This window comes from Hypanus sabinus, chromosome 9 (genome assembly GCF_030144855.1).
Source record: "Hypanus sabinus isolate sHypSab1 chromosome 9, sHypSab1.hap1, whole genome shotgun sequence".
Taxonomy (NCBI): Eukaryota; Metazoa; Chordata; class Chondrichthyes; order Myliobatiformes; family Dasyatidae; genus Hypanus; species Hypanus sabinus.
In genome coordinates, this window is record NC_082714.1 from 5,961,075 (window position 1) to 5,984,837 (window position 23,763).

Consider the following 23,763-nt stretch of genomic DNA (forward strand, 5'->3'; position numbering starts at 1 on the left):
GAGAACATTTTAAAATTTGTACCTGATTCAGCAGCAAGAGGTAACCACAAACAAGGGAGGCACCACACATGTGATAAAGGTTATGAGATTTATTAGTGTTATATAAAGCATACAGAAGGGAAAATAAATCAATAAAGTGATGAAAGAGACTAAATAACACTTATCAACCAATCACTAAACCACACAACATTTTGCTGGAGGGAACCAGTGAGGCCTGGCAGTTGTGTTTTTTTTAATTCTCTCCCCTTCCCTCCCTCCTTGTCTCTTATCTCCAACTCCTAGTTGCAACCCAGCCAGAGAAGATTCTCACTTGCATGAAGAAATTGCCCCTTTTAAGCCCTTCAGAAAAAAATAACATTTACCCCACTACTTCTACGTCCCCGAGTGGTGTCAGCTCGTACATCCTTATCTCTCGCGACCTTTGGCCTAGGCAGATCACTTAGAAACTGAGAGGGAAGGTCTTTACCGATACCTTATCTCAAGGATGTGCGTCCACGCGCATCTCCAGGATATCACTCCATTCCAAGCTGACTCCATTTTGTCGCACGTACCTCCATTTTGTGTTGCACGTCTTAGCATATACCAAGGAGGAATCAAATTTAACTCTTTCTTTGCAGGTAGTGAATCTTTGTAATTCTCTAAGTAAAGCAGGTATGGAGGTGCGGTTATTGATTGTATTTAAGTCATTTAAATATTAGGGGTTTGGTGAAAGAACATAAGAAAACAGGTACAGAGTAGGTCACTCAGCCTTGGTTTGTAAATTCTTGATTAGTCGGGCATGAGAGATACAGCCAGAAGACAGGTAATGGGGTTGAGAGGGATAATGAATCAACCATGATGGAATGGCAGAGCAGAGTTGACAGATCAAAGGGCCTAATTCTGCTCCTATGTCTTATTCAAATTGATTTTTTAGTCACTATGGGATGCGAGGAACATGGAGTCGAATGCTGGAGCAAGCACAAGGGGACAAATGGGTTTGATCTTGTAGGAATATAATCAAAGGCCCTAACTTTACTCAATGTTTCTTTAAACAGGATCAGATAGAACAGGACAGCGCAGTACAGGCCCTTGTGCTGACATCTTAACCTACTCCAAGATCAATCTAACTCACCCCTCACACAGAGCCTTTCATTTTTCTTTCATCCATGTGCCTATCTAAGGGTTTCATAAATGTCACCAATGTATTTCATAACAACAAAAAAATCAATTAAGGCAAAGAATTAAACTCTCCCTTTCCGTAAGGTTCCTTGTTATCCACCTGCAGCCGTCAGTGGGAGACTCTCGTCATGGCTTCTGACTGTTTTCAGCTTCCCAGCGGTCGTAGACCAGTTTTGCTGTTACCGCGTCTTCAATGGCCATTCCTACAGGGAGCGGATAGTACGAGGCAGCTCAGAGCAGAGTCACACACTCAGCCACATATCCACAGGATGTGATCTCTTCTTACCACCTCAATAAACTTATGATTCGAGATTGTTTAATGTCATTTCCAGTACACAAGTGTAAAGGAGAACAAAATAATTGTTACCCTGGATCCGATGCAACACAAAAAAACACAATACAATAAAGAACACAATAACTTAAAAAAAACACAATATAAATACATAAGCTAGCTTGTATACATAGATTGATTGTATATCCCTAAAGTAACACTAGGTGCAGGAATGTCTGTACACAAGGTGACTGACGAAATGATGATGTAGTGGTGGTTGGAGGTGTGAAGGGGTGGGTTAGTGGGTGGAGGTGTTGATCAGCCTTACTGCTTAGGAAAAGTCACTGTTTTTGAGTCTGGTGGTCCTGGTGTGGATGCTACGTAGCCTCCTCCCTGATGGGAGTGGGACAAACAGTCCATGAGCAGGGTGGGTGGGATCCTCCATGATGTTCCTGGCCCTTTTCCGGCACCTTTCTGTTTATATGTCCTGGATGCTGGGTAAGCTGGTGTCAGTGATGCATTGTATGGAATAATTTGTCTGGAATACACATAAACAAAAGCTTCTCACTTTACCTCGGAAACACCAGATTCTGCAGATGCTGGAAATCCTGAGCAAAATGCTGGAGGAACTCAGCAAGTCAGGCAGCATCTTTGGAGGGGAATAAGCAGCTGACGTTTCGGGCTATGACCCTTCACTGGACTGGAAAAGAAGGGGGCAGAAGGCTCCTCCCCCCTCCTCGTTATTCAGTCTTCTACCCCCCTGTGCTGAAATCTATTTCTACTCTTTCTGTTCCCCCAGATACCGATAAGCCCCAGTTCCTCCAGCAGATTCACAGCCTCTTGTGTCTCCCATTCCAGGTGTCTTCCTGAAGTTCTCCTTGATGTGGGGTCCCCCCTCACTCAGGCACCAACACCATCCTCAACTCCAGTCCCACCACTCTGCCAAGAATTCAGAACCAGAGATGCAAAGGGACTTGGAAGTCTCCTACAGGATTCCCTAAAGGTTAAATTGTAGGTTGAGTCAGTGGTAAGGAAGGAAAATGCATTCATTTCATGATGACTAGAATACAAAAGGAAGGACATAAAGCTGAGGCTTTATAAGGCTTTGGTCAGATAGCACCTGGTGTATCGTGAGCAGTTTTAGTCCTGTATCTAAGGAAAGATGTGCAGGCATTGGAGAGGGTCCAGAGGAGCAGCACGAGAATGATCCCAGGAATGAAAGGGTTAATGTGTGAAGAGTGTTGGATGGATCTGGGCCTGTTCTCACTGGAGTTCAAAAGGATGAGGGAGGATCTCACTGAAACCTATCGGGAGACAGAAAGGCCTGGATAGAGTGGATGTGGAGAAGATGCTTCCTAAGTGGGGGAAGGCAGAGAGGGACATCGATTTAAAATGGAGATGAGGAGGAATTTCATTAGCTAGAGGGTATTAAATCATTGCCACAGATGGCTGTGGAGATAGTTTAGTACTGTATATTTAAGGCAGAGATTGACTGGTTCTTGATTAGTGAGGGAGTCAAATGTTATGAAGGGGGAGAATGAAACAAAACAGTATGATTGGGGTTGAGCAGACCTGAGGGGCTGAATGGCCTAATGGTAACAAGTCTGCTGGAAGAGCTCAAAGAGGGTCAAAGAGCATCTGTGGATGGGGGGGGGGGGAGGAGGGGAATTATGAACATTTTCTTCCCCCTCTGGTGATGCCAGACGCACCGAGTTCCTCCCGTAGATTGTCTGCTGCTCCAGATTCCAGCATCCAGTGACTTTGCCTCCACAGCCGTCTGTGGCAATGAATTCCACAGATTCACCACCCTCTGGCTATAGGAATTCCTCCTAATCTCCGTTCTAAATGGATGTCCCTTTCTGCCCTCTGGTCCTAGACTCCCCCCCACTATAGGAACATCCTCTAGACATCCACTGTCTATACTTTTCAATATTCAATAGGACATAATGAGATTCCCAATCCTCTAACTTCCCACTGATATTTGCTCTCTTATATTCCCTCTCTTTTGCTTTCCTTGTTGCCTCATCCTCCCTTCGGAAAACTTCTTCATTTCTGGGAACTATACCGCGCCTTCGGAATTGTCCCCAGAAACTCAACCGTCCCTGCTACTTTCCATCAACTTTGGCCAGCTCCTCTCTTGTGCCTCTGTGACTTCCTTTACTCAATGAGATCCCCCCTCATTCTTCTAAACTCCAGCAAAGTCATCATACACCCCTCGTACTTTAACTCCAGCAAAGTCATCATACACCCCTCGTACTTTAACCCTTTCATTCCCTGGATTATTCTCGTGAACCTCCTCTGGACCGTCTCCAATGCCAGCACATCCTTTCTGAGATAAGGGGTCCAGAACTCTCACAATAGTCTGGTGGAGGTCTGATCAGTGGTGGTCCCACAATGGTCTGATTAATGCTTTATAAAGCCCCAGCCACAGTTCAGTTTAGCCTGAGTCTGGGAGCAGTGTACACTACAACTGACCCACCAGCAGGCACAAAGCCTCCTTGTTCTTACCCAGCGATTTGAAAACTGTGGTCTTGTCGCACAGGGCTGGCTTCTTCCCCACAATCACCTCTCCCAGCTCTGCAAAGATCTCCGCCTGTGAGAACAGGACAAACTCTAATCAGTACTGCATCGCTCACAATTAGACAGGGGGTTATATCATCAAATGCTCTTCGTGTTAACCCTTTCATTCCTGGAATCATTCTCGTTACCCCCCCTCTGGACCCTCTCCAGTGCCAGCCTATCTCTTTTTAGATACAGGGACCTAAACTGTTCAGAATACTCCGAGAATGATCTGAACAACGCCAATAAAGCCTCAAACGTTTCGACAACCTTTTCACCTGCTCCAAGGACCCACCTTCTTCAAGCAGGCTTCAATCATTCTGGTGCCCAAGAAGAACGTGGGACCCTGTCTCAGTGACCATCGTCCAGTCAGTGCAAAGCAGTTACTGTACATCCACCGTGATAAGGCCCTTTGGGAGGGCGATCACGAAGCACATCCACTCCTGCCCAAGAAGAGACCTGGATCCACTCCAACTTGACTATCATCAACAGAAGATGTCCTTTCACTAGCTCTGCAAAACCTGGACAATAAAGATGCATACATCAGGATGCTCTTCATTGTCTGCAGCTCGGCAGTCAATATTATCTCCCTCGGAGCTATCACTAAGCTCCAAGACCTGGCCCCTGATACCTCCCTGTGCAACTGTCTTTACTTATGTATAGCTTTTCATACATTCTATTGTATTTCTTTATTTTCCTGTAAGTGCCTAAGAGAAAATGAAATTCAAAGTAATACACCACCTGCCCTGGTAGTGTGATCTACGCACCCACCGCTTTCTGTGTGGAAAAAAACTACCTCTGACCATCCCACTAATACTTTCTTCAATCACCTTAAAATTATCACCCCTTGTATTAGCCACTTCTACCCTGGGAAAAAGTCTCTGGCTGTCCACTCTATCTATGCCCCTTATCTTGTACACCTCTATCAAGTCATCTCTCATCCTCCTTCAATCCAACAAGTCCTAGCTCATAAAGCACTCTAATCCAGGCAACATCTGGTAAATCTCGCCAGCACCTCTCTCTAATGCTCCACATTCTTCCTACAATGAGGCGGCCAGAACTGAACATAAAACTCCATGTGTGGTCTCACCAGGGTTTTATAGAGTGTCAACATTATCTCGTGGCTCTTGAACTTATTCCTCTGACTAAGGAAGGCTGAACCACCATTTGCCTTCTTAGCCACCCTATCAACATGAGCGGAACCTTCGAGGGACCCTTGGACTCAGACCCCGAAATCCCTCTGTTCCTCCACGTTGCAATGAAAATTGCCCTCACGGTCGACCTTACAAAATGAATCATTTCACAGTTCTCTGGGTTGAACCCTGTCAATGTCCGGCTGTGGGGGGGGGGGGGGGGGGAATCTCAGGGGAGGGTGCCCTACCCCCGACAGAATGACGTCTCCAGATTCGCAGGCAGCAGCCTCCCTGCTGTCCACATAGAGGACAGCATTCCTCATCAGCGCGTCGTCCAGCTCCCGCCAGTCAGGTCGGCAGGCCCCAACAGCTACAGCAGGACAGGGAGGGGGAGAGAGACAGACAATTAGCAAGGCTCAGAGACAGGTCACCTCCCCGACCTCCAGCCTCCCCACAGTTTGTAAGTCCAAGGCCTGATAGCTGAGGCCCCTGGGATGGAGAGGGGAGCTCTGAAAGTCAGCAGCCCAATATGTGAGAGTCTAGGCCAAGGACCAGAGACCCTGAGCTGGCCTACCCTGGGGTTGGAGTGAGAGTGAGTGTGTGTGAGAGAGAGAGAGAGAGAGAGAGAGAGAGAGAGAGAGAGAGAGAGAGAGTGAGAGAGTGTGTGTGTGTGTGTGTGTGAGTGAGAGAGTGTGTGTGTGAGAGCGAGCGAGAGAGAGAGAGAGAGAGGAGAGAGTGTGTGTGTGTGTGAGAGTGAGAGAGAGAGAGTGTGTGTGTGTGTGTGTGTGAGAGAGAGAGGGTGGGTTTGAAGGAGAAAAGCAGCTTGTTTTTCTGTTGTTGTTGTTTGTGTTGTTCCGCTGAACACTGTGGAAATGTTACGTTGGAGCCGGAATGTGTGGAGTCACCTGTGGGCTGCCCCCAGCACGTTGTTAGGTTGTGTTGGTCGTTAACACAAACAGCACATTTCACTAATGAGAGAAAATCTGCAGATGCTGGAAATCAGAACACACACCCACAAAATGCTGGAGGAACTCAGCAGGCCAGGCAGCATCAATGGAAAAGAGTAAACAGTCGACATTTTGGGCCGACGGGTTTCAGCAGGATGGGTCTGTGTGCGTATTCAACGTGATTAATAGGTGAATCTGAATGTGGGCCTGACCCACAAGAGGAACGCAGTTTACGTGTACACACACAGACCGAGAGGGCACCCCCGCCCACTGAGTGAGGGGTTAAGTGGGGATTTCTCTCAGCCTCTGCACCTTTACAAAGTTCACTACGAAGGCCACGCCAGCGGCTCTACCTCATTAGGAGTTTGAGCAGAGATTTTTTTAGACCTCAGTTTGATCTTTCACCTTGTCTACTTGCACCATCTCTGCAACACCTCATCCTGCATCCTGTTTTCTTTTTCCATTTTCTACTATCATCCTCCCTATTTTCAGGCCAAGAAAGATCTCCAACTTTGCTCTACCCCTTTAGTGTTATCAAGAGGACACGGCCACAATCATCATGAGCAAACATTCGATATGGATTGGGCATGTGATGAGAAGAGAGGCCAGCTCCATCATCGGACTGCTGAATGGCAGAGGAAGCACAGACAACTTGGTGCCGTACTGCAGAGGCAGAACTGAGGATTCTGAAACACACCTGAGACACAATAGAGAAGATGGCAAAGGACAAACAGGGATGGAGGACCTTCATTGCTGCCCCAAGCACCAGCAGCATCACGCACACTAACTATTGCTACAACTACTCCTGGGAGTTTTCATGCAGATTCTCACTGTACTTCACTACACATGATCAGAATGAGAATCAGGTTTAATAATCGCATGAAATTTGTTGCTTTGCGGCAGCAGTATATTACAATGTATAATAAAATATAGAAATTACAATAAGAAATAAATTAAATAAGTAGTACAATGGGAAAGCAAAAAAAAAAAAGAGGTAGAGTTCCTGGGTTCCTTATCTATCCAGAAATCTGATGACAGAGAGGAAGAAGCTGTTCCTGAAACATTGAGTGCATGTCTTTAGGCTCCTGGATCTCCTCTGAGAAGAGGACATGTCCTGGGCGACAGATACCAATAATATGTTCATAAATTGGTTTAATATTGTCACGTGTAGAGTAAAATACTGTTTTGAACGCCTTCCTTACAGGTTATAATTGAGGTAGAACTAGTGTGGTGACTCAAGTTGAGTATGATGTTCCCTTGAACGAGAGTGCCTGTGTGCGACTCTGTGCAATGTGGGGAGGCTGATGCACAGGCAGCCACCACACGGTCTTTAACAGATCGGGGTCAGGGTCCAGTGGCGTGGAATGTATGACAACTGGGGATCGGTCTCTGCTGCAGCATTTCCTCTGCCTTCGCAGCCGTTCTGATGCGGCATCATCTTCCGCCAGCTCCACGGCTGACATCTTGGTTGGATCAATCTTTGTCCGGAACATCCCCCTCAACCTCACCGCCATGGGAACACAAGCCTCTCCACTACAACAAGGGACAACACTAACAATGCAAAATGAAGAACATACCGTGCAGGTTGACAGTAAAGTGCAAGATCATAATGAGGCAGATTGCAAGGTCAATAGCCATCTTATTGTACAAAGAAACTGTTCAATTGTCCTGCTCATATAGGACTACTATTAAACAGTTCCCTTGTATGATAAGATTCTAGATTGTTTAACGTCATTTCCAGTACACAAGTGTAAAGAACAAAAATAATTGTTACTCCAGACCTGATGTTGCACTAAAAACACAATGAGCTAAAGAACACAATGATAAAAAACACATTAGATATAAACATGTAAAATAGCTTATATACACAGATTGACTGTAAGTCCGTAAGCTGACTGACAGGAAATGTAAAGTAGTGGTGGTTGGGGTGTGGAGGTTTGGGTTCGTGTGCAGAGGTGTTGATCAGTCTTACTGCGTGGGGAAAGTAAGTTTTTGAGTCTGGCGGTCCTGATGTGGATGGTACACATCTCCTCCCTGATGGGAATGGGACAAACAGCCTATGATTAAGGTGGGTGAGACCCTTCAGGATATTGCTGGCCTTTTCCGGCACCTTTCTGTATACATGTTCTTGAAGGCGGTCAGGGTGGTACTGGAGATACGTTGGGCAGGTTTGACTACCCATTGTAGACCCTTCCTATCCGCTGCACTGCAGTTTCCGTACCACACTGCGATGCAGCTTGCCAGGATGCTCTCTACTGTAAATCTATAGAATGACGTGAGTATGGATGTCTAAGGTTCAGCCCTCTTCAGCCTCCTCAGAAAATAAAGGCACTGATGCCTGTTTCTTGATTGTGCAGGATGTGTTCTGGGACAGTGGAAGGTAATAATGCAAAGAGCTAAACTTTTAAAAGACTCCCCTGAGGTTTCTGTATATTCCCAGTTTCAAACTCCAGACTGAGCCCGAGTGTTTTTTCCAGGCTGCAGGAGCCTCCGGCTGCTTCCTACCATTGACGTGGGCTCCGGGTTTGACCCACTGCCCAAACAGCACTGGTTCAGTGGCCATGGTCACTGTGATTACCACGTCTGCACCACTGACAGCCTCCTGAGCCGATCCACACACTTGCACGGGACCCGCCACCCTCTGTGCAAATCTCTCTGCCCGCTCGCGGGTTTGGCTCCACACCTTCACCTGCGGGATTCCAACAGCAGCAATCAGTTCAACAGCCCCGACAAAGAATCGGTGCAGCGGCTGGGGCGGTAAACAGGCGAGGAGAATGGAATGCAGATGTGGCTTACACTGCAGAGCTGAATGGCCTAATTCTGCTCCTATGTCCTATGGTCTCACTCAGAACATACAAACCCCATTTCCAGAAAAGTTGGGATATTTTCCAAAATGTAATAAAAACAAAAATCTGTGATGTTAATTCACGTGAACTTTTATTTAACTGACAAAAGTACAAAGAAAAGGTTTTCAATACTTTTACTGACCAACTTAATTGTATCTTGTAAATATACACAAATTTAAAATTTGATGGCTGCAACACACTCAACAAAAGTTGGGACAGAGTTAAAATAAGATTGAAAAGTGCACAGAATATTCAAGTAACACCGGTTTGGAAGACTCCACATTAAGCAGGCTAATTGGTAGCAGGTGAGGTATCATGACTGGGTATAAAAGTAGCGTCCATCAAAGGCTCGGTCTTTGCAAGCAAGGATGGGTCGTGGCTCACCCCTTTGTGCCAAAATTTGTGAGAGAATTGTTAGTCAGTTCAAAAGGAACATTTCGCAATGCAAGATTGCAGAGAATTTAGGTCTTTCTACATCTACAGTGCATAATATTGTGAAAAGATTCAGAGAATTCAGAGACATCTCAGTGTGTAAAGGGCAAGGTCGGAAACCACTGTTGAATGAGCATGATCTTCAAGCCCTCAGGCGGCACTGCCTAAGAAACCGTCATGCTACTGTGACAATTATAGCCACCTGGGCTCGGGAGTACTTCGGAAAACCATTGTCACTTAACACAGTCCGTCAACGCATCCAGAAATACAAGTTGAAACTGTATTACGCAAGGAGGAAGCCATACATCAACTCTATGCAGAAATGCCAGCGAGTTCTCTGAGCCCGAGCTCATCTCAGATGGGCCGAAAGACTGTGGAACCATGTGCTGTGATCAGATGAGTCCACATTTCAGCTAGATTTCAGAAAAAACGGGCGTCAAGTTCTCCGTGCCAAAAATGAAAATGACCATCCTGATTGTTATCAGTTGTTACGAAACCCCATAACTAGGTCACTTACCAGCAAAGATAGAGAGGTCCGTTGAAGTCTGATGGTACTATTTTTAACAGTATTTATTGATAAAGGGGGACAAAAATAAGATTAATGCAAACATACAGATAATATATGTCGTCAATACTAAATCTAAAGCGCGGGTACAATAATAACCAGTAAGAAATAGCTCTATCGTTGTCTAGGGGTTAATGTCTTGCCCGATGGAAAGATAACAGTCACTGTTAGTTCGTTCAAGCTGCAGCGTTTTTGGGTTTAAGAGCGAGGCGGTTTAAACTTGCCCAGGTCTTTTATGATGCCAATCTGTTGAGTCAGGGGAGTGGGTTCCCCGTTGTTAGCTAAAAAGCCGTTTTCCATGGTTCCAGCCACCAGTTCCAGCAACGGAACTGAACGCACGTGGCCTCCTTCCTTCCGATGACTTCCTGCTGTTACGTGGTCGCTTAACGTTTCCTCTGGTGCGTCTGAGGGGCTGTTCCTACAGACCCTCTTTTATCCTGACTTGCAGGGTCGTACATGTCAATCAGGTTGGGGGTGTGCAATCTCTCCCTCAACCAGCCCACTTTGCCTGAGGGCGTTCATGTAGCCGAGTCTCCAATCCACACTTTGCCTTCCGGAGACAATGGCCATGTCCCGTAGCTTTACATCGCCAGGGAAACGAGACATTCTGCACGTCCCTCTCTCATTTCCTGGGCCCCTTTACCCAACCCAACAGTGATCTTGCGATTCTCACAAAGGAAGGGGCTACGGACGTAACACCCCCTTTCTTCAACACGTTTTTTACCATCGGGAAAAAACGAAGTAGTACAGTCTTACAGGGTGTTAGAATCTAACACAACACCAAAGTTTTTTTTCTAGAGTAATACAGTTATACATTCAATTCAGTATCTAAACAGTTAACGATTACAGTGTCACTTTCTTTAATATCTTAACATCTTGTACCGTACTAAAGTCTTGTAGCATCAGACTTCAATTTAATAACCACCTATTTTTATTTCTTTCCTTCAGCAACAAAACTAAGGAGGTGTGATCTTAGCTTATGTGCATCTACAAAAGTTTATGTAAATACTAATCTTTCAGTCTTTTCAATTGAACAGGCAGCTTCCAGAGGGTTGTCTTTATTATTCACAGGCTTTGTCGAAATCCCGTAAAACCGGTTTTGCTATTTAAAAATGGTGTCCCCATTAACCGTTGCCTCTTTCCTGGTGAGTTCCCACGTGGGGAGCTTGGGTAATGTGGCGAGATAACCCCTCGCCCGCCTTTTCCATAGGAATTATTTTATCAACACCATGTCCCAAACTTAGACCATCTTCTGAATTTCCACCCATCTCTTTAATTTTACACAGGTGGCTAGCCCTCTCGTCAGGACCCTTCAGGCTATGTGTTTTCAGTTCGACCTCTTTGCTCAAGCAGCATTTCAAATTCTGCCTTTTCACACCACACTCTGGAATAACAATAGCGTGGGGGGGGGGGGGGCCGTCATCTCCTGGCTTAATCGGTAAGCGATCGGCAGGGTTTAAAATTTCTTCATTCGATTTGGGAACTACAGATTTCCAATTTCCTTCAATGATAATATTTATCTCCCCATTTTTGAACTCCGCATTTACTTTTGACACACCTTCGAGCACAAACACCTGGGAACTCTCACTTCCCACTATTACCAAGGTTAACCCTTTCTTCACTGAACCAAGTCTATCTGACCCACAAGGACGGCCGTCTCGTTCCACTGTATCAAGTACCTCAGACTTTTTCTGAGCTCCGTTACTAGGTTCAGTACCACGTGCATCCCCATCTTGGACACACTCAAATGGGACATTGGCCTCTTCCAGGCTTTCAATACCCGTACCCTTTTCAAATTCTAAGTTCCCCCGATCCTCCCAGGTACTCTCTGGGCAACTCCCTTCTGGAGTAAACTCAACCCCGCGGGCTGAAACAACCTCATCTGCCAACCTAGCAGACTTCTTCAAGGCAAGGGCACCCTTTTCATCTAGGACTGCCCTCATTTCATTATCGGGAACACCTTTAGAATTTTCAACTTCTTCAAACAGTTCTGCCAAACCAGACAGATCATCCCTGTCCAACTCTGGACCTCTTAACCACTCTATCGGTTCCTCATCTTTATTTTCTGCCTCTAGGACCTTTCTCCTCGCTAAGGGCAGATCTACCTCTGCTCCCTTACCCTCCTTCACTTTACTACTCTTCGTTTTACCACCCTCTAAACCCTCGTGGTACAGGGTCGGTAGAAATGTCTCGGCCAAATCAAAACTGGCCAGATTTAAACTGCTCCCTTTCTCAGCTGCCTCTCTCGGCAGGCTGCAAGTGACCGCGCATGCGGGATAGATTTTGGAATCTAGGGGCAGGGCCGCAACACTCACCAGCCGGCGGGTCGGCATCCTGGCTACCCAAACCTTACCACCTGCTAAATCGTTACCGAGAAGGATGTCCGCGTTGGTTCTCGGGAATTCTGATCGCATCCCTATTTCAATTGGTCCAGATACCAGCTCACAATCCATAATGACCTTATGTCAGGGCACCATTTCTGTCCCTTTACTTATTCCCCTCACAGCTACCATTCCCGTCTTGCCACCAAACTCTAGTACCTTGCTGCTGATCAACGACAGCTCAGCCCCCTTGTCTCTCCAGATCCGTACAGGAACTGGTGTGTCGCCCTCCCTCACAGACACGGTTCCGTGTGACAGACAAGTCTCAGACCCTTCTCGTACTCTGTCTACCCGGGGCTCTCTTGTCGGTTTACTGATTACCACGGCACATCCGATTTCCATTTTCCTGTCTCTTTCCTCGGAGCAAAGCACCGAGATGCAATATGCCCCCCCCCCCTTCCACAATTAAAACAGGTCAAGCCCGGAAATCTCTGGCCGTCTGGCCTTTCCCCCTCAACCTTACCACTAGCTTCCGGCGGGACCTCTGCCTCAGCCGGCGGACTTTCTCGATCGTTCCCACAGCCTCTCTGGGAACTTTTATTCGAGGAAAACTTTGTCTTGTGGGTTAGGGCAAATTCATCTGCAAACCTAGCAAATTCCGAGATGGACTTATGCGGCTTCTCATTCAAATACATCCGGATATCCTCTGAAACACACCCTTTAAATTCCTCAATCAGAATTAACTCCCTGAGACGCCCATAATCTTCTCCCACTCTCTCTGCGGTGCACCACCGGTCCAAGAGCACACCCTTCTCATGGGCAAACTCGGTATACGTCTGATTCCACCCTTTCCGTAAATTTCTGAACTTTTGTCTATATGCTTCAGGTACTAGCTCGTAACCCCGGAGAATGGCTGCCTTTACTTTGTCATAACTCTCCTCCTCCATGGCCAACGCCGTATATGCCTGCTGTGCCTTCCACTTAAACACACTTTGTAACAGCGCCACACACTGACCTCTGGGCCACTTCTGATTCACTGCCACCTTTTCAAAAAGCAAGAAATAACTATCAACATCCGTCTCCTCGAACGGAGGTACTAACCTCAACTCTCGACTAACATTGAACCGCTCCTCTCGGTCTGACCCCTGAACTCGTGGCTCTTGCCGTAACTTCTCCATCTCCAAGTCATGTTTCCTTTGTTTCTCTTTCTCAGCTGCTTCCAGCTGTTTTAACCTCATTTCATGTTCTCGTTTCACTCTAACTCCTTCAGCTGGAGAGCATACTCCCTCTCTTTCTCTCTCTCGGCCCTTTCCCTCTCTTGCTCTCTCTCTCTCTCGGCTGCCTCCAGCTGCTTTAACTTAATTGCATGTTCCAACTTTAATTTCTCCAACTCTAACTGAGCCGTCCCACTAGCGGGTACCTTTACAGGGATATTTTCCAATACCGCAGCCGCAAATACATCCTTCCCGGTATAATATTGAGTTATTGCCCTTCGTACCTCCCACTTTTTCATTGACAACCTCACCTCTGCGAGGTTTAACCCCTTCGCCAAATTTATCAAGTCCGATTTGGAGGCTGCCTCCAGAGTCGGGTTTTCTATAAATTCACCCACGTCCATCTTTGCTGGTTTCCCGTCTGGCTACCCGCGTAGCCAGATCCAAGTTTGGACTTACAAGCCCGATTCACTGGCCTCCCAATTTGGTGTCAAATCTCGAGACAAGAACCCCAATTTTGTTACGAAACCCCGTAACTAGGTCACTTACCAGCAAAGATAGAGAGGTCCGTTGAAGTCCGATGGTACTATTTTTTAAAAGTATTTATTGATAAAGGGGCACAAAAATAAGATTAATGCAAACATACAGATAATATACGTCGTCAATACTAAATCTAAAGCGCGGGTACAATAATAACCAGTAAGAAATAGCTCTATCGTTGTCTAGGGGTTAATGTCTTGCCCGATGGAAAGATAACAGTCACTGTTAGTTCGTTCAAGCTGCAGCGTTTTTGGGTTTAAGAGCGAGGCGGTTTAAACTTGCCCAGGTCTTTTATGATGCCAATCCGTTGAGTCAGGGGAGTGGGTTCCCCGTTGTTAGCTAAAAGCCATTTTCCGTGGTTCCAGCCACCAGTTCCAGCAACGGAACTGAACGCACGTGGCCTCCTTCCTTCCGATGACTTCCTGCTGTTACGTGGTCGCTTAACGTTTCCTCTGGTGCGTCTGAGGGGCTGTTCCTACAGACCCTCTTTTATCCTGACTTGCAGGGTCGTACATGTCAATCAGGTTGGGGGTGTGCAATCTCTCCCTCAACCAGCCCACTTTGCCTGAGGGCGTTCATGTAGCCGAGTCTCCAATCCACACTTCACCTTCCGGAGACAATGGCCATGTCCCGTAGCTTTACATCGCCGGGGAAACAAGACATTCTGCACGTCCCTCTCTCATTTCCTGGGCCCCTTGACCCAACCCAACAGTGATCTTGCGATTCTCACAAAGGAAGGGGCTACGGACGTAACACAGCGAAAGGTGCAAAAGCCAGCATCTGTGATGGTATGGGGGTGCATCAGTGCCCACAGCATGGGTGAGTTGCATGTATGTGAAGGTACCATTGACTCTGATGCGTATATTAGGATTTTAGAGAGACATATGTTGCCATCAAGTCGACGTCTCTTCCCGGGACGTTCATGCTTATTTCAGCAGGACAATGCCAGACCACATTCTGCACGGGCTACAACAGCGTAGCTTTGTAGACACAGAGTGTGTGTGCTTGACTGGCCTGCTGCCAGTCCAGATCTATCTCCTATTGAAAATGTATGGCGCATCATGAAGAGGAGAATCAGACAACGGAGACCACAGACTGTTGAGCAGCTGAAGTCTTATATCAAGCAAGAATGGACAAAACTTCCAATTGCAAATCTACTACAATTAGTATCCTCAGTTCCAAACTGATTAAAAAGTGTTATTAAAAGGAAAGGTGATGTAACACAATGGTAAACATGCCTCTGTCCCAACTTTTGTTGAGTGTGTTGCAGCCATCAATTTCTAAATTTGTGCATATTTACAAAATACAATTAAGTTGGTCAGTAAAGCTATTGAAAATCTTTTCTTTCTACTTTCGTCAGTTAAATAAAGGTTCACATGAATGAACATATCACAGATTTTTGTTTTTATTGCATTTTGGAAAATATCCCAACTTTTCTGGAAATGGGGTTTGTAGAACAAACAGCCCTTTGGCCCATCATATTGGAGTACAGAACCATAGGCATTCCCAGTGCAAACTCTGAGGTGGGGGGAGGCTGGTAGAGGCGGGGGGGGGGGGGAGGCAAGGAGAGGCATGTCCACGTACCTGTTTAAACGGGAAGATCTGAGTGAAGATCTGGTAATGGCTCACGGCCTGAGCACCCGTCCCCAGGATACACAGCACATCCAGGCTCTGAGGTCTCAGGTACTGCACAGATGGACAAAGGGGTTAGGGGGAGAGCCCACGTTTGACCGAACGGCTTTAGTTTCTGGGGAAGACAAGTGAGGGTGTAGGCAGGGAGTGTAGCAATGCATCAGAGACCCTTTCAGCAGTTTCGATTGAGTTGAAAGGGTTTTGAGTGCTTCAGTTCCCAGGAGTGACATTCAGCAATTGCCTGTCCTGGTCCAACCACGTAGATACCATGGCCTAGAAAACTCACCTATGCCCTTTCTTTCTCAAGAGGCTAAAGAAATATGGCCGTCACCCAATACCAATATTTATCAATTCACCATAGACAGCATCGTGTCCGGATTCACCACAGCCTGGAACGGCAAATGCTCCGCACATCACAGAAAACAGCCTCCTCTCCATGGATTCCTGTCTATGCTTCTCACTGCCTCAGTAAAGCAGTCAATGTAATGAAAGAGCCCAGCCATTCTCTCCTCTCCCCTTCCCAATGGGCAAAAGATACAAAAGCCTGAAAGCACATCCCACCAGGCTCAAGGACAGCTTCTACCCCACTGTTGGGGACGGTCCTCTAATACACCAAGTCGGACTCTGGACCTCACTTTGTCACGGACTTGTAACTTACTGTCCGCCTGCACCGCACTTCCTCTGTAACTCTGACAGTTTATTCCGTTGTTTTCCCTTGTACAACCTCATTGCACTGTGTAATGAGATGATCTGTATGGACGGGATGCAGGACAGGTTTTTCACTGTATCTCAGTGCATAGAAGTGTAGCAGTTAGCTTAACACTATGACAGCAGCAGCGACTTGTGTTCAGTTCTAATGCTGTTTGTACATTCTCCTCGTGACCACGTTAGTTTCCTCTAGACCAGGAGTTCCACCCTGGGGGCATAATCAGGTTTACTATCACCAGCACGTGTTGTGAAATTAGTTAACTTTGCAGCAGCAGTACATTGCAATACATAACAATAGGAAAAAATAACTGAAATTACAGTAATAACAGAGGCATGCAGAAGTTTGGGCACCTCTGGTCAAAATTTCTGTTACTGTGAATAGTTAAGTGAGTAGAAGATGAGCTGATCTGCAAAAGTCAAAGTTAAAGACAAAACATTCTTTTCAACATTTTAAGCAAGATTAGTGTATTATTTTTGTTTTGTACAATTTTAGAGTGGGAAAGAAAGGAAAGGAGCACCATGCAAAAGTTTGGGCACCCCAAGAAATTTGAGCTCTTAGATAACTTTTACCAAGGTCTCAGACCTCAAGTAGCATGTTTGGGCTATGGCTTGTTCACAGACACCATTAGGAAAGGCCAGGTGATGCAAATTTAAAAGCTTTATAAATACCCTGACTCCTCAAACCTTGTCCCAACGATCAGCAGCCATGGGCTTCTCTAAGCAGCTGCCTAGCACTCTAAAAATTAAAATAAATGATACCCATAAAGCATGAGAAGGCTATAAGAAGATAGCAAAGCGTTTTCAGGTAGCCGTTTCCTCAGCTTGTAATGTAATTAAGAAATGACAGTTAACCAGAATGATGGAGGTCAAGTTGAGGTCTGGAAGACCAAGAAAACTTTCCGAGAGAACTGCTTGTAGGATTGCTAGAAAGGCAAATCAAAACCCCTGTTTGACTGCAAAAGACTTTCAGAAAGATTTAGCAGACTCTGGAGTGGTGGTGCTCTGTTCTAATGTGCAGCGACACCTGCACAAATATGACCTTCATGGAAGAGTCATCAGAAGCAAACCTTTCCTGCACGTACACCACAAAATTCAGTGCTATAAGTTTGTAAAGGAACATCTAAACAAGTCTGATTCATTTTGGAAACAAGTCCTGTGGACTGATGAAGTTAAAATAGTACTTTTTGGCCGCAATAAGCAAAGGTATGTTTGGAGAAAAAGGCTGCAGAATTTCATGAAAAGAACACCTCTCCAACTGCTAAGAATGGGGGTGGATCGATCATGCTTTGGGCTTGTGTTGCAGCCAGTGGCACAGGGAACATTTCACTGGTAGAGGGAAGAATGAAATCAATTAAATACCAGCAAATTCTGGAAGCAAACATCACACCGTCTGTAAAAAAAAAAGCTGAAGATGAAAAGAGGATTGTTTCTCCAGCAGGATAATGATCCTAAACACACCTCAAAATCCACAATGGACTACCTCAAGAGGCACAAGCTGAAGGTTTTACCATGGCCCTCACAGTCCCCCTCAAAAGAGTAGTGCATGCAAGACAGCCCAAGAATCTCAAAGAACTAGAAGCCTTTTGCAAGGAAGAATGGGCAAAAATCCCCTAAACAAGAATTGAAAGACTCTTAGCTGGCTATAGAAAGCATTTACAAGCTGTGATACTTGCCAAGTACCAAGTACTAAGTTAGTAACTAAATTGTTACTAAGGTGTTACTAAGTACTGACCATGCAGGGTACCCAAACTTTTGATTCGGGCCCTTTCCTTTTTTTGTTATTTTGAAACTGTAAAAGATGGGGAAAAAAAGTAATCTTGCTTAAAATATTAAAGAAATGTGTCATCTTTACCTTTATGCCTTTTGGAAATCAGGTCATCTTTTACTCACTTAGCTATTCACAGTAACAGAAATTTTGACCGGGGTGCCCAAACTTTTGCATGTTACTGTATATATAGATATATTAGCAAACCACACAAAATGCTGGCAGAGCTCAGCAGGCCAGGCAGCACCAATGCAAAAAGGTACAGTCGACGTTCTGGGCCGAGGACCTTTGGCAGGACTGGAGAAAAAGGTACATAATCAGAGGAGATTCCGAGAATGATTCCAGCAAGGAAAGGGTTAATGTGTGAAGAGCGTTTGATGACTGGGCCTGTACTCCCCGAGTTCAGATGAATGAGGGGGGAATCAGATAGACATACTTTGTTGATATGAAGCTGCCCTCGATCCAGGACTTATATGCATCTAGAGTCAGGAAGCGAGCAAGCAGCATTATTGTGGACCCATCACACCCTGGACATCACCTGTTCCAACTCCTTCTTTCTGGTAGACGCTTTAGATCACTGTATGCCAGGACAAACAGGTACAAGAACAGTTTCTTTCCGTATGCCATCAGTCTTATGAACACTTGAATTTTAGTCTATTATAGATCGTCCACCTGTACATTCAATGAGGTGGACCTCATTGTATATAGTTTATGATTATTTGCAGTATTGTTTTTGTTTGCTTTTATTTCTGTACAGAGAGAGCTCAGGGAAACCGGCATCAAATTCCCTGTATGTGTCCTCATGCTTGGCGATAATAAAAGGATTCTGATTCTGATCCCAAGGGAAGTTGGGTTTCGTTACAGTCGCACCAACCAAGAATAGTGTAGGAATATAGCAATATAAAACCATAAATAATTAAATAATAATAAGTAAATTATGCCAAGTGGAATTAGGTCCAGGACCAGCCTATTGGCTCAGGGTCGACACTCCGAGGGAGGAGTTGTAAAGTTTGATGGCCACAGGCTGGAAACCTATTTAATATAGGAAATCTATCTCACTGAAACTTATTTAATATAGGAAATCTATCTCATTGAAACCTATTGAATACTGAAAGGGCTGGATAGAGTGGATGTGGAGGGAATGTTTCCAAAAGTGGGAAAGTCCAGAACCAGAGGGCACAGCCTCAGAATAGAAGGGTGTTCCTTTAGAACAGAGATGAGGAGGAATTTCTTTAGCCAGAAGATGGTGAATCTGTGGAATTCATTGCTACAGAGGAGCAATTTGTGGAGGCAAAGTCATTGGATATGTTTACGGCAGAGGTTGATAGGTTCTTGATTAGTCAGGGTGCCAAAGGTTACACGGACAAGGCAGGAGAATGGGGTTGAGGGATAATAAATCAGCCATGATGGAATGGCAGAACAGCTTAATTCTGCTCCTACCTCACTGTTTTCCTCTCTTTTGGCATTATTTACTTTTTACTTATTTTATTGTAACTTACAGTATTTTTATGCATTGCACTGTACTGCTGCTGCAAAGCAACAAATATCCCTCCATACTGTATGTCAATGCTGATAAACCTGATTCTGATGTGGATGTGAGTGTGGCTCTGTGGTCAAAGTGTGGCAAGTGTTGCCCAGGAACGGTTGGGTGACAGGGGAAGGTCCCAGGTACCTGAGGGAACAGACCCATCACATGGAACACCGTGAGCGCAGCAGGAGTCATTCCCACCTCACGTACCCCTCCCCACTGAGGGACGCCAACCAATCCATACCTTGGTTGCTATGGCGGACACCGCGGCCGTTCGTTTGTCCGTGATCACTACGCCATCCATCACCTGAAGGGGACCAACAGAAATACCTGGAGAACGACAGAGACAGAACCAGCCTGCCAGCCCACATCCTTCCCCATGGCCTCAGCTGCTGTGGAACGTCCCTCCAACCCCAGCCACCTGTACATTAATCGCACATTTTGGATGCTCTTCCCGTTGATGAATGGATTTCCTCCAGGTGTCCCAGTCTCCTCCCACAGTCCAAAGTCAGTTAGTTAATTGGTCATTGCAAGTTCCTGGGAGTTCACATCACAGGTGACCTCACCTGGTCCCTCAACATCGCCCTCCTGAAGAAGAAGGCACAGCAGCACCTCCACTTCCTGAGGAGATTGAGGCAAGTGAGGTACCCCTTTCTGCCCCCGCCCATCTTAACAGGGTTTTACAGGAGCACCATTGAGAGCGTCATGACAAGTTGCATCTCCATCTGTTATGGGAGCAGTCAAACATCGGACCATAAGTCCCTACAAAGGAATGTGAGAACAGCTGAGAGGATCATAAGTCTCTCTACCATCCAGGGGCGCTGTGTACACAGGACCCTTACTATTGTTTCAGATCCCACCCATCCACCCAGCATCCTCCTTGACTTTCCACCATCAGGCAGGAGACTCCGATGCATAAAATCAAAAACAGTCAGTTTGGGAAACAGTTTCTTCCTTCAGGCCATTAGGCTTCTGAATTCCTGGATGTGTCATATTCGAAGTGTCACACGTTAATCTGTTCTCTACCTTACAATATTTAATTTATGCACTTTAGTTTCTAATTTATGTGCGATTCATCTGTAGATTTTATCCTTACCTTCATAAGTTATTGTGTGTTATGTGCTTTACACCCTGGTTCAGAGAAGTATTGTCTTACTTCTATATGCTTTATATGGATATATATATATATATGCACCCATATAGTTAAATGACAATAAACTTGACTTGACAAAGCCAGGGCTACATAAATAGACTGCTGAGCAGTGTGGCCTGTTCCACAGCTGTATCTCTAAATACACTGCTATAAGAGACTCCCCAGCATCTGCTCCCTCCCAGGGGAGACAGTTGCAGCACGGGGAGCACTAAGGTGGAACTGGTTTGGAAGGCAGGAATCAGTGGAGATGTGTGGTTCCTGTCGCAGCTCCCTTCCTGCAGAAAACATGACTGAGGTAGCAATTAACTGTCCCACCAGCCATCCGGAGAGCAGCCCATGGTCTTCAGGGAACTGAGGGACATAATGTGGTAAGGAGTCAGTCTAACTCGACGATACAGGGTGGACAGCGTGTACAGCAGTCACACAACGTGACACACACAGGGAGGAAAGTGCACAATGTGACAGATACGGGGAGGAGAATATACCGTGTGGGACTCCGTTGGTTAGGGTTGACTATGGACGTCAGGGTCCTAGCTGTCTAGATACACAAGCCTGGGCAGTACGATATGGAGAGCAAGTTGTTGCATGTGTAGCAAGCTCCTCCTCTCCACGCAGCTGATGCACTCAAAGCAATGGCAGAGTCTGACACAACAGTCATACAATGTGACAGACCCAGGGAACAGAACACACGACAGTCAGACGTAATGAATACAGGAGAGAGGATGCACAACAGTCGGACATAATGGATACAAGTGTACACACATAACTGTTGGACTTGACAGATACAAATGACACACAACAGTGGGACGTGATGGATACAAATGAACACACAACTGTCATAAGCAACAGATACAAGCAGTAACAGATAGATATAACAACCACACTTCAACTCAACAGATACAAGGAAGGGATAAAAGACAACAGTCTCCCAGTGATTCTGATGGAGAAAGGGGTGACAGACACAGTAGGATTTACTCAATGGTTACACACCGCCTTTAAGACTCCATTGGAGGGATCAAACAGCAGCACAGTTGAGAGATGAACTGAATCAGTCCCTTGGTAAAACCTGAGTATTTTTGTCACCAAAACGTCGTCCTGCGCACTGTAGGCTGGCATCACCCCTAGGAAGCTGAGCAGAGTTTACACGTGAGTCCACAGCTGGAGACAAGCTACCCCACTGTCAGAGGGCTGTTGATCGATCCCCTCGTACGGACCTCATTGTAAAGTAACCAACAGACTCCAAGGACCCCACCCACTATTGACATTCTCTCTTTACACCCACCCACATCGAACTGAAGTTACAAAAGCCTGAAAAGCATATACCACCAGGTCAGACTCAAGAACATCATCTACCCGACTGAAGTACACCTACTGACCGGGCCTCTTGGACGATAAGATGTTACCTTGTACACTCTTATTGCACTGCCTGTTCTCTGTAGTTGTTCCACTTTATTCTGCTGTTTTACCTCAGTGAGATAGATGGCGTGCAACAGGAGCTAGTTCACGCTTCACCGGAGTGGGGAGGTAGACGGCAGGAGGGGGAGGGGAGGGAGGGAGAGGGGAGGGGGACGGACAGTGGGAGAGTGATAGACGGCAGGGAGGGGGAGGCAGATGGCGGGATGGGGGAGGTGGAGGGGAGGGGGATGGAGGGAGGTGGAGGGGAGGGGGACGGAGGGAGGGAGAGTGATAGACGGCAGGGAGGGGGAGGTGGAGGGGAGGGGAGGGGGACGGAGGGAGAGTGATAGACGACAGGGAGGGGAGGCAGATGGCAGGATGGGGAGGTGGAGGGGAGGGGGACGGAGGAAGAGTGATAGACGGCAGGGAGGGGGATGGAGGGAGGGAGACGGGAGGGGGACGGACGGTGGGAGAGTGATAGACGGACGGAGGGAGAGGGGAGGGGACGGAGGGAGAGTGATAGACGGCAGGGAGGGGGAGGCAGACGACAGGATGGGGGAGGTGGAGGGGAGGGGGACGGAGGGAGAGTGATAGACGGCAGGGAGGGGAGGTAGACGGCGGGATGGGGGAGGTGGAAGGGAGGGGGATGGACAGAGGGAGAGGGGAGGGGAACGGAGGGAGAGTGATAGACGGCAGGGAGGGGAGGCAGACGGCGGGATGGAGGGAGGGAGAGGGGAGGGGGACGGAGGGAGAGTGATAGACGGCAGGGAGGGGAGGCAGACGGCGGGACGGACGGAGGGAAAGGGGAGGGGGACGGAGGGAGAGTGATAGACGGCAGGGAGGGGAGGCAGACGGCGGGATGGAGGGAGGGAGGGAGAGGGGAGGGGGACGGAGGGAGAGTGATAGATGGCAGGGAGGGGAGGCAGACGGCGGGATGGAGGGAGGGAGGGAGAGGGGAGGGGGACGGAGGGAGAGTGATAGATGGCAGGGAGGGGAGGCAGACGGCGGGATGAAGGGAGGAAGGAGAGGGGAGGGGGACGGAGGGAGAGTGATAGACGGCAGGGAGGGGAGGCAGACGGCGGGATGGAGGGAGGGAGGGAGAGGGGAGGGGGACGGAGGGAGAGTGATAGATGGCAGGGAGGGGAGGCAGACGGCGGGATGGAGGGAGGGAGGGAGAGGGGAGGGGGACGGAGGGAGAGTGATAGATGGCAGGGAGGGGAGGCAGACGGCGGGATGGGGAGGGTCAGGGTGTCCGAGGTCACTGAGTCGGTGACGATGTGGTTTAGCTCAGCGGTCGGTGCGTGGCCGCCTTTACCCGCGGTAGCGCCGCAATGCCACCGTGCTCCGCACCGGCTGCTCCACCCCGCCGTCCCCGCTCGAGAAGCGGCCGAGCGCCGCCTCCAGCAGCGGCAATAGCCCCGGCAACTCGAGCAGCCGCGCCACCTTGGCCGCGCTCAGGTAGAGCGGAGCCGCCGACATCTCGCTGCCGCCTCCCCGGCTACGGCCTTCCCTAGGGGAGGGACTGGGAGAGGGTGGGCCTAAGGCAGGAGGAGAGGGGAAAGCGCGAAGAGGCGGGCCTGACGGAAGAGGGGAAAG

General features: G+C 47.4%; 1 protein-coding gene across 1 annotated transcript; it reads right to left on the reverse strand.

Moving 5' to 3' along the window:
• Positions 1 to 74: 74 nt before the first annotated feature.
• crym (crystallin, mu) lies at positions 75 to 23,752 on the reverse strand. Its single transcript, XM_059978948.1, has 8 exons — positions 23,483 to 23,752; positions 21,763 to 21,901; positions 19,864 to 19,926; positions 15,571 to 15,672; positions 8,574 to 8,757; positions 5,370 to 5,491; positions 3,938 to 4,022; positions 75 to 1,361 (listed from the first exon to the last, which is right to left on the reverse strand). The coding sequence occupies exons 1-8, from the start codon at positions 23,644 to 23,646 to the stop codon at positions 1,285 to 1,287; spliced, it is 936 nt and encodes a 311-aa protein (XP_059834931.1). The 5' UTR covers positions 23,647 to 23,752; the 3' UTR covers positions 75 to 1,284.
• Positions 23,753 to 23,763: the final 11 nt, after the last annotated feature.